We start from the raw sequence: 12,122 nt of genomic DNA, 5'->3' as shown, positions 1-12,122 counted from the left end.
CAGGCGTGAGCCACTGCGCCTGGCCTACATGATCATTCCTAATAGGCACCTGGTATTCCATATTTACCATTTTAACCTTTTGGACATTTAGGTTATTTTCCATTTTATTATTACAGCAACTTCAATAAGCATCTTTGCATGTGGCTTTGTTTTGATATAGTTGTACATTCACATAGTTTTAAGAAATGGATCAGGCCGGGCATGGTGGCTCACGCCTGTAATCCCAGCACTTTGGGAGGCTGAGGCGGGTGGATCACGAGGTCAGGAGTTTGAGACCAGCCTGGCCAACATGGTGAAACCAAGACTCTACTAAAAATACAGAAATTAGACGGGCATGGTGGCATGCACCTATAATGCCAGCTACTCGGGAGGCTGAGGCAGGAGAATCGTTTGTACCCGGGAGGCAGAAGTTGCAATGAGTCAAGATGGCCCCAGTGCACTCCAGCCTGGGCGACAGAGCAAGACTCTGTCCCAGAAAAAAAAAAAAAAAAAAAGAAATGGATCAGAAACAAGGACTCTTTCTGAAAGGAAAAAAAAGAATGGAGATCCATCGTATACTTTGCCCATTTCCCAATTTTGCAAAATTATATAGTAACCAGAATATTTACATTGAAGCAACCCATTGATCTTACTCAGATTTACTTGTACTCATATTTGTGTGTGTTTATGTAGTTTTTTGCATGTCTGATTCTTCTGTCAAACAAAATTCCTTTTTTTTTTTTTTTTTGAGACACGGACTTGCTCTGTTGCCCAGGCTGGAGTGCAGTGGCACAATCTCTGGTCACTGTAACCTCTGCTTCCTGGGCTCAAGCAATCTTCCCTCCTTGGCCTCCCAAACTGCTGGGATTACAGGTGTGAGCCACCACGCCTGGCCCAGATTTCTTTGAAAGGGCTAATTCCTCCATATCTTTGTCAACACTACTTTTGGGTTTTGTTCAGTTTATCCCTCTGTAACTCAAGATTACTTTTTTTATAGTTACTTTTTAAATAGTTTTTGACATTTAAATATTTCATCTATTTGAACTTAATTTTGGTGTAAGGTGTGAAGAAAGAGATTTATCTGATTTTTTTTCTAAATGGATTAGCCAGTTGCCTCAATATATCTTACTGATACCATCAAGTAGTTGACTAGGTTATCAAAATAGTTGTTAAAGGAAGGTATCATTAAAAAAAAAAGAGATACATGCATATTTACTGATCAAGTGTGGTGGAGATGAAGAACTTAGTCCTCATGTATAAAATCTCAATAAAGAGCCTTTGGCCTTAATTAGGTCATAATGCCTATCTCTTGGACTTATCACCTTAGCCAGAGGCTGTATGTAAGGTCTGTCACAATATGATTGGAATGCTTCTGAAAGGGAAGTGAAGACTATATTTTAGAATAAGGAAAAGGGTGTAGTGTGTGTTTTAAAAGAGGCATTCTATGGGTTGCAATGTTTAGAACATTTTATTAAAGTACAAAATTGTTGGAATTTAGCTAATAGAAAAACATAGTAAATATTTACAAAAACGTTGATAACATTACTCAAGTCACACACATACAACAATGTAGACAGGTCTTAACAAAGTTTACAAATTGAAATTATGGAGATTTCCCAAAATGAATCTAATAGCTCATTGCTGAGCATGGTTATCAATATAACATTTAAGATCTTGGATCAAATGTTGTCCCCGAGTCTTCTGCAATCCGGTCCTCTTAGAAATTGGTTTCTCTCTTTGGGAGATTCAGACTCAGAGGCAGCCAGAGGGGACAGGTCAAGAGCTGAAATAATCACATAACTAGTCTAATTTTCTTCATGCTATTGACTGTGTCAAGTTATAGACACAGCCAAAGTGTTTTTCTTCGGCCTCTGATGATTTGAGAAGATGAAGAACATGAGCAATTTCTCATTGCTTAAAGAAAAACTTGGCACATAAGAGGCTGAGTGTAGTAGAGTATCTGTACTAGAACCATAAAGTTCTATCTGATGGTAAATTATGTATAAAACTAAGATAAAACAGATAATTATGCTCTATCTCATATTTACTGAAAGTAGAAAAGGAGGAAGAGTGACACTTTTAAATCAAACTGCTCTGGTTTTAGCTTAGTGGATGGTTAATAAACACACTGCTTTACGCTGAAGTGACCAGATAGCTATTTCTACAGTTCAGAAGAACTTAAAAATCAGGTTTTAAAGACAAAAGAAAGCAGACTCAAAACACAGACAAAGCAGAGAAGAAAACAATGCCCATGAGATGGTCACTATTTAGACAGTATTATAAAACGCTAAAGAACACTTGGGCTTTACTTCACTTTAATGGTCTTGTACTAAAAACACCTTCCCCAAACTAAATTCAGAGGGGAGGAAGTTAAGAGCTTCAGGTAACTTTAAAACCAGTCTTGGGCTCGGTAAGATAATTACTTAAAATAATCACCTCACATTTTAAAACAGATCATCTTCATCTGACTCTTCCAGGTACTTTATAGGTTTCTTTGCCCGTACAGATTTTGCCCGAGGAGCCACAGCTGAGTCAAAGTCCATATGGAAGTCATCACTCTCCCCCTTGGATTTCTAAAAGAGAAAAGCCCAGGTAACTTGCACATTGTAAATCTGACAACATAATTGTAATGTAAAAAAATGTATCAAGACACTATATTCAAGGAGTTTTCTAATTTCTACCAAGTAATAAGAAGCAGATCTAAGGCCAACTCTTCCACTGCCCAAATAAGTGGCATATTTAACTTTGTTAAAACTAAATATGTACAGTAAAAGCTAACAGATTATGAGAGTTAATTTTCTTAAAGATATGCCAAATTTTTAAGAGCAATGGCTTAGTTACGTGTTTCAGAACATCTACAGCAAAAGGACTGACTAGGATCAACACTCACCTTGCTTGTGACTGCTTTCGAAACAATTTTCTCAAAATTAGAGTCAGAATCATCAGAAGTGGATGGCTTCCTTTTGCGGCGATTCTTGGTTTTGGCAGGATCAGGCTTTTGAGAGACACCAGAATTCAAAGCTGGATCCCTTTTAGTTCCTTTTGGGGCAGCCCTTTTTTTGGCACCGGTAGTGGAGGTGGAAGACTGACCTGCAATTCAATACAGGCATTTGTCACAGCTGCTCTTTTTTTGAGATGGGGTCTCACTCTATCATCCAGGCTGGAGTGCAGTGGCGTTATCTCGCCTCACTGCAACCTCTGCCTCCTGGGTTCAAGCGATTCTCCTGCCTCAGACTCCTGAGTAGCTGGGATTACAGGCGTGTGCCACCACACCTGGCTAATTTTTTGTATTTTTAGTAGAGATGGGATTCCACCATGTTGGTCAAGCTGGTCTCAAACTCCTGACCTCAGGTGATCCACTCGCCTCGGCCTCCCAAAGTGCTGGGATTACAGGCATGAGCAACCGCGCCTGACCTAGTCACAGCCACTCTTAGATGAATTGTTCTCATTGCGAACTTTCTTCAGCAATGTGATGACTGTATATTTAACATAGGAAAAGACAATCTAAGAGAGGTGAAAATAGAGAATCAAAGTATTCTTAAACATTCTATTTTTTTTTTTTTTGAGACAGCATCTTGCTCTATCTCGCCCAGGCTGGAGTGCAGTGGCACGATCTCAGCTCACTGTAGCCTCTGCCTCCTGGGTTCAAGTGATTCTCCCGTTTCAGCCTCCCGAGTAGCTGACTACAGGCATGTGCCACCACACCTGGCTAATTTTGTATTTTTAGTAGAGATGAGGTTTCACTATGTTGGCCAGGCTAGTCTCGAACTCCTGACCTCAGGTGATCCACCCACCTTGGCCTCCCAAAGTGCTGGGATTACAGGCATGAGCCACTGCACCCAGCCTTAAACTTAATTCAATTTCAAGAATACGTTTTACGTTAAACATTGCAATTGCTTATAAATCCTATCCTTGTCATAGAAATGAACTAGATGAAGCCTGATACTGAGAGAAACTCACTGGGTCTTGCTCTCTCACTCAGGCTGGAGTGCAGTGGCTTGATCATAGCTCACTGCAGCCTTGAACTCCTGGCCTCAAGCAATCCTCTTGTTTTAGCCTCCCAAAGTGCTGGGATTACAGGCATGAGCCACTCTGCCTGGCTTTTGTTTTGTTTTTTGACTAGTCAAGTGCAGTAGTGAGAAGGAGGGAAAAGAGTAGAACAAGGAGTTTGATCTGTAACTGAACAATCAATAGAGATAACTTACTGTTTTGGAACAGCCTTGACTACTAATTTTGATTATAAAGATCGAAAAGAAATTGCTTCCAATTGGAAAACAATTAATCTGTAATATCAATAGTAAGTTTTGGCAATAAAAAAATTGAAATTGACACGTGGAAACCAGTTAGGTAATTGCAACATTAACCCATCTCAAAGATTTAGGCTTACTTTTTGCTGCTGTCTTCTTCATTGTCACATTCTTTTTAGGAACTGGGTTTGTAATTTCAGTTTCATCTGGGAAATGTGTAGCAGGAGGGCTTGAAGACAGTGGTACACTGTCCTTAGCATCATCAGCTTCAAGATCTATTATTTCAAATGGAAAGGAAAATAGTACATTTAAGCAACACATGAAAATCCATTTTCTGCTTTGTCCCTGGTATGAATTCCTATTTAAACACCAAATATGTGACTTTTCTGGAATATTTAAAACATACTCTTAAAACTTTGTTCTAATTTCTGAATTTTTTATCAGCAAGAACAGTTTTTATTTTTTGTATCTCTAGCACCTAGCAAAGTACCTGGCAAGCACTATGATTACTTTTAGTATACTGAATGCAGTACCTATTTACATATGAAACTAAACCCAGTGAACAGTATCAACATAATGTTAATAAGAACTCAAATTTATTTCCAAAGGAAGTACTTGGATAATGTAGCCAGGATTAGAACCCAGTTGGATCTGAGTGTCCCAGTAAGGCAGATGTCTCACTACTTTTACTTAAATACATACCTGACACGACACTTTTCTGTGGTTTCAGTTCTTTGTTACTAAGTCTAGAATTAAAAAAAAAATATCCTGACAACCAATTCTAAATGTGTCAAGCAAAAAAGAATATATTAGAAACAATCATGACAAAACCCGTATTAGATAAGATACTTGCTTTGGGGAAGTTTTGGTCTTAGGTGGACTAGCATCTGATGGGACAAAATCTTCATCATCAGTTTTTTCATCAAAATCTGAGAAATCTTCATCTGAATCCAAATCCATTGTGAATTTGGTTTTTGCTAGTAAAAAAACCATATACAAAAAAATCAAAGAGGGTAGTAGGAGAAACAATTCATAGGTTGACATAACATTTCATGAATATTTTAGTTTTTAAATCTCCTGAAAGATGCTTCAGTGTTTCAAAGCTTTAACATAATTTACTGCTCTATTAAGACACAGTAATTTCTGGGGCAAAGTACCCTGAAGTATATTGGCCATTCCACTCTTACAGTTTATCTATAATGTTCTTTAGTTTTCCTTACTTGCTGCTCTCCGTGGCTCTGTTTCTCGTGGAGGGACATCAAAATTACTTTCGTCGCTGCTCCTATCTGATTCTGAATCAGACCAGGGATTTCTCTTCTTTCCTTTTTTGATTGGCTTAAATGGCAATGTAGTTTGTTTCTTTGTCTTTGTACCTAGAGGGGAGATAGAAATAAATCACCTTTATATATTCTTAGACCCACTTTTCTCCATCTATCATCCATCCATCCTTCAAATTTATTAACTCCTGTGATAGTTCTGAGAATACAATCGTGAAAAGAGACAGATATGGTCTCTGTTTTTGTGGTGCATATAGCTTGGTCACTTAATCTCATAAATAAATGTGGCCGGGCACAGTGGCTCATGCCTGTAATCCCAGCACTTAGGGAGGCTGGGGCGGGAGGATTACTTGAGCCCAGGGGTTTGAGATCAGCTGGGGTAAGATATAAGACCCTGTCTTGGCTGGGTGCGGTGGCTCACACCTGTAATCTCAGCACTTTGGGAGGGTGAGGTAGGCGGATCGCTTGAGCTCAGGAGCTAAAGACCAGCCTGGACAACATGGCAAAACCCCATCTCTACAAAAAATACAGAAATTAATGGGCATGGTGGAGTGCACCTGTGGTTCCAGCCACTAGGGAGGCGGAGGCAGAGGCAGGAGGATTGTTTGAGCCTGGGAGGTCGAGGCTGCAGTGGGCTGTGATCATGCCACTATACTCCAGCCTGGGAGACAGAGTGAAATCTTGTCTCAAAAAAAGAAAAAAGGACTGTCTCTACAAAATACAAAAAACTTTTAGAAATTAGCTAGTCATGGTGGCGAGTGCCTATAGTCCCAGCTACTTGGGAGGCTGAGATAGAAGGATTGCTTGAGCCAGGATTTCAAGACCAGCCTGGGCAAGAGTGAGACCCTGTCTCAAAAAAAGTAGATACTCAAGGACATATATAGCTCAATCAGTGGAACAGAATTGAGACTCCATACATAAACCTTAACATTTATAGTCAATTGATTTTTGACAAGGGTGAAGACAAACATTGTAGAAAGAAGTCTTTTTAACATATGGTACTGAAATAATTGGATATCTACCTGCAAAGAATCAGGTTGGACACCTTCCTTACACCATATACAAAAACTAATTCAAAGTGGATCACAGACCTAAATGTAAGAGCTAAAACTATAAAATGCTTAGAAGAAAACACAGAGGTCTACCTTCATGGGCTTAGCAAAATGGGAGGCCGAGGTGGGCAGATCACTTGAGGTCAGGAGTTTGAGACCATCCTGGCCAACATGGTGAAACCCTGTTTCTACTAAAAATACAAAAATTAGTTGGGCATGGTGGTGCGTGCCTGTAATCCCAGCTACTCGGGAGGCTGAGGCAGGAGAATTGCCTGAACCTAGCAGGCAGAGGTTGCAGTGAGCCGAGATCTCACTACTACTGCATACTGCATGCCAGCCTGGGCGACAGAGCGAAACTCTGCCTCAAAAAAAAAAAAAAAAAAAAAGAAAAAAAAGAATGAAGTACTAATACATGGGCTGCCACATGGGTTACCCTTGAAAATATGTTAAGTAAAGAAGTCAGCTCCAAAAGACCACATATTATGTGATTTAATTTATAGGAAATGCCCCAAATAGGAAAATCTAGAGACAGTAGATTTTTTAGTGGTCGCCCAGTGGAGAGGAGTTGGTGGCAAATGGCAAATGACTGTTAATGAGTTCAGTTTTCTTGGGGGGCAATAAATTGTATTAAAACTGTCTATACTAAAACCACTGAATGGCATACTTTATTTTTATTTTTGAGTTGGAGTCTTGCTCTGTCACCCAGGCTGGAGTGCAATGGCACAGTCTTGGCTCTCTGCAACCTCTGCCTCCTGGGTTCAAGCGATACTCGTGCCTCAGCCTCTCGAGTAGCTGGGACTACAGGCACGCACCACCACACTCAACTAATTTTTGTATTTTTAGTAGAGATGGGGTTTCACCATGTTGGCCAGGCTGGTCTTGAACTCCTGACCTCAAGTGATCCGCCAGCCTCAGCCTCCCAAAGTGCTGGGATTACAGGCATAAGCCATGGCGCCCAGCCAAATGGTATACGTTAAATGGGCAAATTTGGCATGTGAATATCTCAATAAAGATGTTTCAAAAAAAGTAGACAGTAAAGGCATTATCAAATGATTAACAGAATTATTAATTCTATTCAGTTCATTGAGTGGACATTATTTATATCCGAAGCATGATGTTGAACTCTAGAGATACTACAAACGTGACTAATATGTGGTCACTTTTCTTAAGAAACTTTGTATACTAGAACCTCGTAAGTGGCTAGAAAATGAAATCTAATAAACTGGGTATTTTCTTAGATCCCAATTAAGGAATTCAAATTAACAAACGACTTCATTACAAAATATTTTCTATAATGAATCAAATCCCAAGGACGATATTAAAGAGGTCCAGGCCGGGGGCAGTGGCTCACGCCTGTAATCCCAGCACTTTGGGAGGCCAAGGCGGGCAAATCACAAGGTCAGGAGTTTGAGACCAGCCTGACTAACATGGTGAAACCCCATCTCTACTAAAAATACAAAAAGCAGCCAGGCGTGGTGGCATGCACCTATAATCCCAGCTACTCAGGAAGCTGAGGCAGGAGAATCGCTTGAACCCAGGAGGTGAAGGTTGCAGTGAGCCGAGATTGTGCTATTGCACTCCAGCCTGGGCAACGAGAGTGAAACTGTCTCAAAAAAAAAAAAAAAAAAAAAAAAAAGAGGTCCAAGTAGAATTCAGATACAGTCCTCTTTCACGTTTCTCAATTCAACAAAAAGGTTTTGAACATCTAGTGGAATGTACTAGGTAACAAACACAATTTAATCTTCACTTTATACCATTTTTCTAAAAATGTTGTAATACCTGGTTCTCTTTTCTGTTTCTTTTCTAATCTTTGTTTTAGGCCTTCTAGTTCCATACCATCTTCTTGAGGGCTTCCTTCAGTATTTTCATTCTAAAAGATAGCAAAGTTAGGGTTGGATATAGAATAAATTCTGAACTATGGGATTAGAGATTTTATACATTTTTGGCTGGGAGCGGTGGCTCACGCCTGTAATCCCAGCACTTTAGGAGGCCGTGGTGGGCAGATCTCTTGAGGTCAGGAGTTCGAGACCAGCCTGGACAAGATGGTGAAACCCCATCTCTACTAAAAATACAAAAATTAGCTGGGTGTGGTGATGTGCCCCCAACTACTTGGGAGGCTTAGGCACGAGAATCGCTTGAACACGGGAGGCGGAAGTTGCTGTGAGCTGAGATCCTGCCATTGCATCCAGCCTGGGTAATGCAGCGAGACTCCATCTCAACACCAACAACAAAATTTTATACATTTTTTTTTCAATTTTAAGTGGACATATGCATCAATATTTTATGCATAATATTTTTAAGAGTATTACCTCTTTTTTTTTTTGAGATGGAGTTTTGCTCTGTTGGCCAGGCTGGAGTGCAGTGGTGTGACCTTGGCTCACTGCAACCTCTGCCTCCCGGGTTCAAGCGATTCTTCTGCCTCAGTCTCCCGAGTAGCTGGGATTACAGGCGCCTGCCACCATGCCCGCCTAATTTTTTTAATTTTTAGTAGAGACAGGGTTTCAACCATGTTGGCCAGGCTGCTCTTGAACCACTGACCTCAAGTGATCCACCCACCTTGGCCCCCAAAGTGCTGGGATTATAGGCGTGAGCCACCACAAGAGTATTACCTTAATTTTCTTTTTATTTTTCTTTTCCGCCTCTGCTTTCATTTCTATGGTTATTCGTGGAATGACTCTTTGACCACATGGAGAAGGCAAAACTTCAGCCGTTTGTGTTTTTTTCCCCTTGGCCTTCCCCCCTTTCCCAGGAAGTCCGACTTGTTCATCTTGTTTTTCCTTGGCTTCAACAGCCTACAGAAGGGATATAAGAAAGCAAGTTTAAATGTTAACAAAAACATTACAATATCTAAACACCCAACAGTTAAACTGATTTCATTTTGTTACATCTTAAAAACTAGTGATAAATTGCTCCATAACCTAGTATACTATCAACAATAGTGAAGATGTAATTAAAACACACCTTGAAAAGGAAGGTGTGGAGACAGAAGGACTGGGTTTTATTCCTGATTCTACCACTTAACCTTTTTGAGGAAAACAAGGGAGAAACTAAAAATAAAACATGTATATACATATATATTTGTAAACTCACATACAAAATATGAAAGGAAGTGATGCACACTTATCCAACCGACTGATTACAATGAGCTAGACATCTATACTGAAGTGCAGTAATACAAATTTGCATGTTAAATTTAAGAAATAAAGCTTTTGGTGTTTTTTTTTTTTTAAGAGACACCCAGGCTGAGTACAGTGGTACATGATCATAGTTCACTGCAGCCTTGAACTCCTGGTCTCAAGTGATCCTCCCACCTTGGCCTCCGGAGTAGCTGAGACTATAGGCCCACACCACCATGCCTGGCTATTTAAAAAAAACATTTTGTAGAGATGAGGTCTTGCTATGTTACCCAAGCTGGTTTTGAACTCCTAATCTCAAGTGATCCTCCTGCCTCAGCCTCCCAAAGCACATTGGGATTACAGGTGTGAGCCACAGTGCTGGCCTTTTTTCTTATGTTAAAATAATGTTGAGAAACAAATGTTATTAGGAAGATTTAAGTAACAAATAACCTTCTGAAACCATCTGGATAGCCCTGCTTTCTCCTTTTTTTTTTTTTTAGATGGAGTCTTGCTCTGTCACCCAGGCTGGAGTACAGTGGCGCGATCTCGGCTCACTGCAACTTCTGCCTTCTGGGTTCAAGCAATTTTCATGCCTCAACCTCCTGAGTAGCTGGGATTACAGGCGGATGCCACCACACCCAACTAATTTTTGTATTTTTAGTAGAGACAGGGTTTCACCATGTTGTCCAGGCTGGTCTCGAACTCCTGACCTCAAGTGATCTGCCCATCTCAGCCTCCCAGAGTGCTGGAATTACAGGCATGAACCACCATGCCCTGTGGCTTTGTCCTTTTAAGTTGACTTGGGGGACTGGGTTGGTGGTCTTCTTCCACATTTAAGCTCTTTTTATCTTCTCAGTCCTAATATGTTCTTCCCTTTATCAAAAATCAACTCCTGCTCTTTTCTTTTTTTGTCCAAAAATGTCTGAATGTCTGGGCAGTCTCCTGGTATCATTTACTGTATTCTAAATAGTACTTTTTTTTTTTTTTTTTGAGACGGAGTTCCACTCTTGTTGCCCAGGCTGGAGTGCAATGGTGCGATCTTAGCTCACAGCAACATCCGCCTCCCGAGTTCAAGTGATTCTCCTGCCTCAGCCTCCCAAGTAGCTGGGATTACAGGCATGTGCCACTACACCTGGCTAATTTTGCAATTTTAGTAGAGACAGGGTTTCTCCATGTTGGTCAGGCTGGTCTCGAACTCCCAACCTCAGGTGATCTGCCTGCTTCAGCCTCCCAAAGTGCTGGGATTGTAGGTGTGAGCCACCGCACCCGGCCTTGTATTCTAAGTAGTATTTAATAATCTGTCCCCCCCCCCTTTTTTTTTTTTTTTTTTTTGAGACGGAGTCTTGCTGTGTTGCCTAGGCTGGAGTGCAGTGGTGTGATCTCGGTTCACTGCAACCTCTGCCTCTCGGTTCAAGCAATTCTCCTGCCTCAGCCTCCTGAGTAACTGGTATGCACCATCATGCCTGGCTAATTTTTGTGTTTTTAGTAGAAATGGGGTTTCACCATGTTGGCCAGGCTGGTCTTGAACCCCTGACCTCAAGTGATCCACCCAACTCAGCCTTCCAAAATGCTGGGATTACCAGCGTGAGCCACTGCACTTGGCCAATAATCTGTTCTTTTATACGCTATTTGGAATTTATCCTTATGCCTCTTATTTTCTTTTTATTGCCAATTGTGAACTATCTTGACAAAGGTATACTGCTGGAATATATTATTTCATTAATAAAAATTCTAACATGGGCATTATAAACTACACACCTCCAATTCTTCAATAAATGTAGCCAAGTCTTCTTTCCACAAATCTGATGGACTCTTTCTTTTTAATGTGTCCAGCTCTTGTTCCTTCATAAGATAATTACAAAATTGAGTTAATATATGTATACAAGCAGCATTTTCATGCAACACACAATTTTACTTTTACCATTAGAATAGAACAAAACTAAGCAGCAAGTACCATCCTACTATCAACTCACTTTTTCATTTCTTAGCCTGCAGAGTTCATCTTTCTTTTCCTTGGTTAAATACCAAAGGGGCATATCAAGAAGATAGTTGAAGGTTGGTCCAGAATCTGTTACGGAGTCACTCTTTTCAGTTTCCTTTTCGTTGTCACTCTCTTCATTTTCTTCTTCATCTGGAACCTAAAGGATTAATTAAAATCTAGCTTTATTAGAAAATGTGAAACATAAACATTGTACAATACATAGTCTTTAACAATATAGAAAAGTGCCACCCAAGATTACCTTTTGCTGGGCTTCTTTCCAGGCCTTCACAGGATCTGAATCATATCCCCTCTGAATCAGAACTTTAATTAATTCTTTCTTAGGCTTATTTTCTATTTTTAAAAAAGTAAACAGAGATAATGATTTTGAGTAATATTTTAGGAAGGGGATAAGGTTTTACACAAGTCAAAAGTTTAAAACTGGAAATTAAACTGTCTTCGTGCTTGCATAA

The 12,122-nt window shown here is 40.1% G+C and overlaps 1 protein-coding gene across 3 annotated transcripts in view; it reads right to left on the bottom strand.

Moving 5' to 3' along the window:
• Nucleotides 1-1,428: 1,428 nt before the first annotated feature.
• The window catches only part of TOP2A (DNA topoisomerase II alpha), a 30,078-nt gene continuing 19,384 nt past the window's right edge, over nt 1,429-12,122 (bottom strand). For 2 of the 3 annotated variants that reach the window (XM_004041770.4, XM_063706407.1), the window contains exons 25-35: nt 11,912-12,003; nt 11,645-11,809; nt 11,430-11,513; nt 9,165-9,347; nt 8,335-8,425; nt 5,447-5,599; nt 5,080-5,203; nt 4,929-4,972; nt 4,367-4,501; nt 2,870-3,069; nt 1,429-2,552 (exon numbers count right to left, since the gene is read on the bottom strand). In XM_004041770.4, coding sequence (XP_004041818.1) covers nt 2,424-2,552; nt 2,870-3,069; nt 4,367-4,501; nt 4,929-4,972; nt 5,080-5,203; nt 5,447-5,599; nt 8,335-8,425; nt 9,165-9,347; nt 11,430-11,513; nt 11,645-11,809; nt 11,912-12,003 — 1,400 coding nt within the window. In that variant the 3' untranslated portion in view covers nt 1,429-2,423. The remainder of the gene's footprint in view (nt 2,553-2,869; nt 3,070-4,366; nt 4,502-4,928; nt 4,973-5,079; nt 5,204-5,446; nt 5,600-8,334; nt 8,426-9,164; nt 9,348-11,429; nt 11,514-11,644; nt 11,810-11,911; nt 12,004-12,122) is intronic. The other variant, XM_055388176.2, reaches the window with a different exon arrangement.

The sequence above is a fragment of the Gorilla gorilla genome, chromosome 4, assembly GCF_029281585.2.
Source record: "Gorilla gorilla gorilla isolate KB3781 chromosome 4, NHGRI_mGorGor1-v2.1_pri, whole genome shotgun sequence".
Classification (NCBI taxonomy): Eukaryota; Metazoa; Chordata; class Mammalia; order Primates; family Hominidae; genus Gorilla; species Gorilla gorilla.
This window is presented reverse-complemented; position numbering and strand designations above follow the sequence as displayed.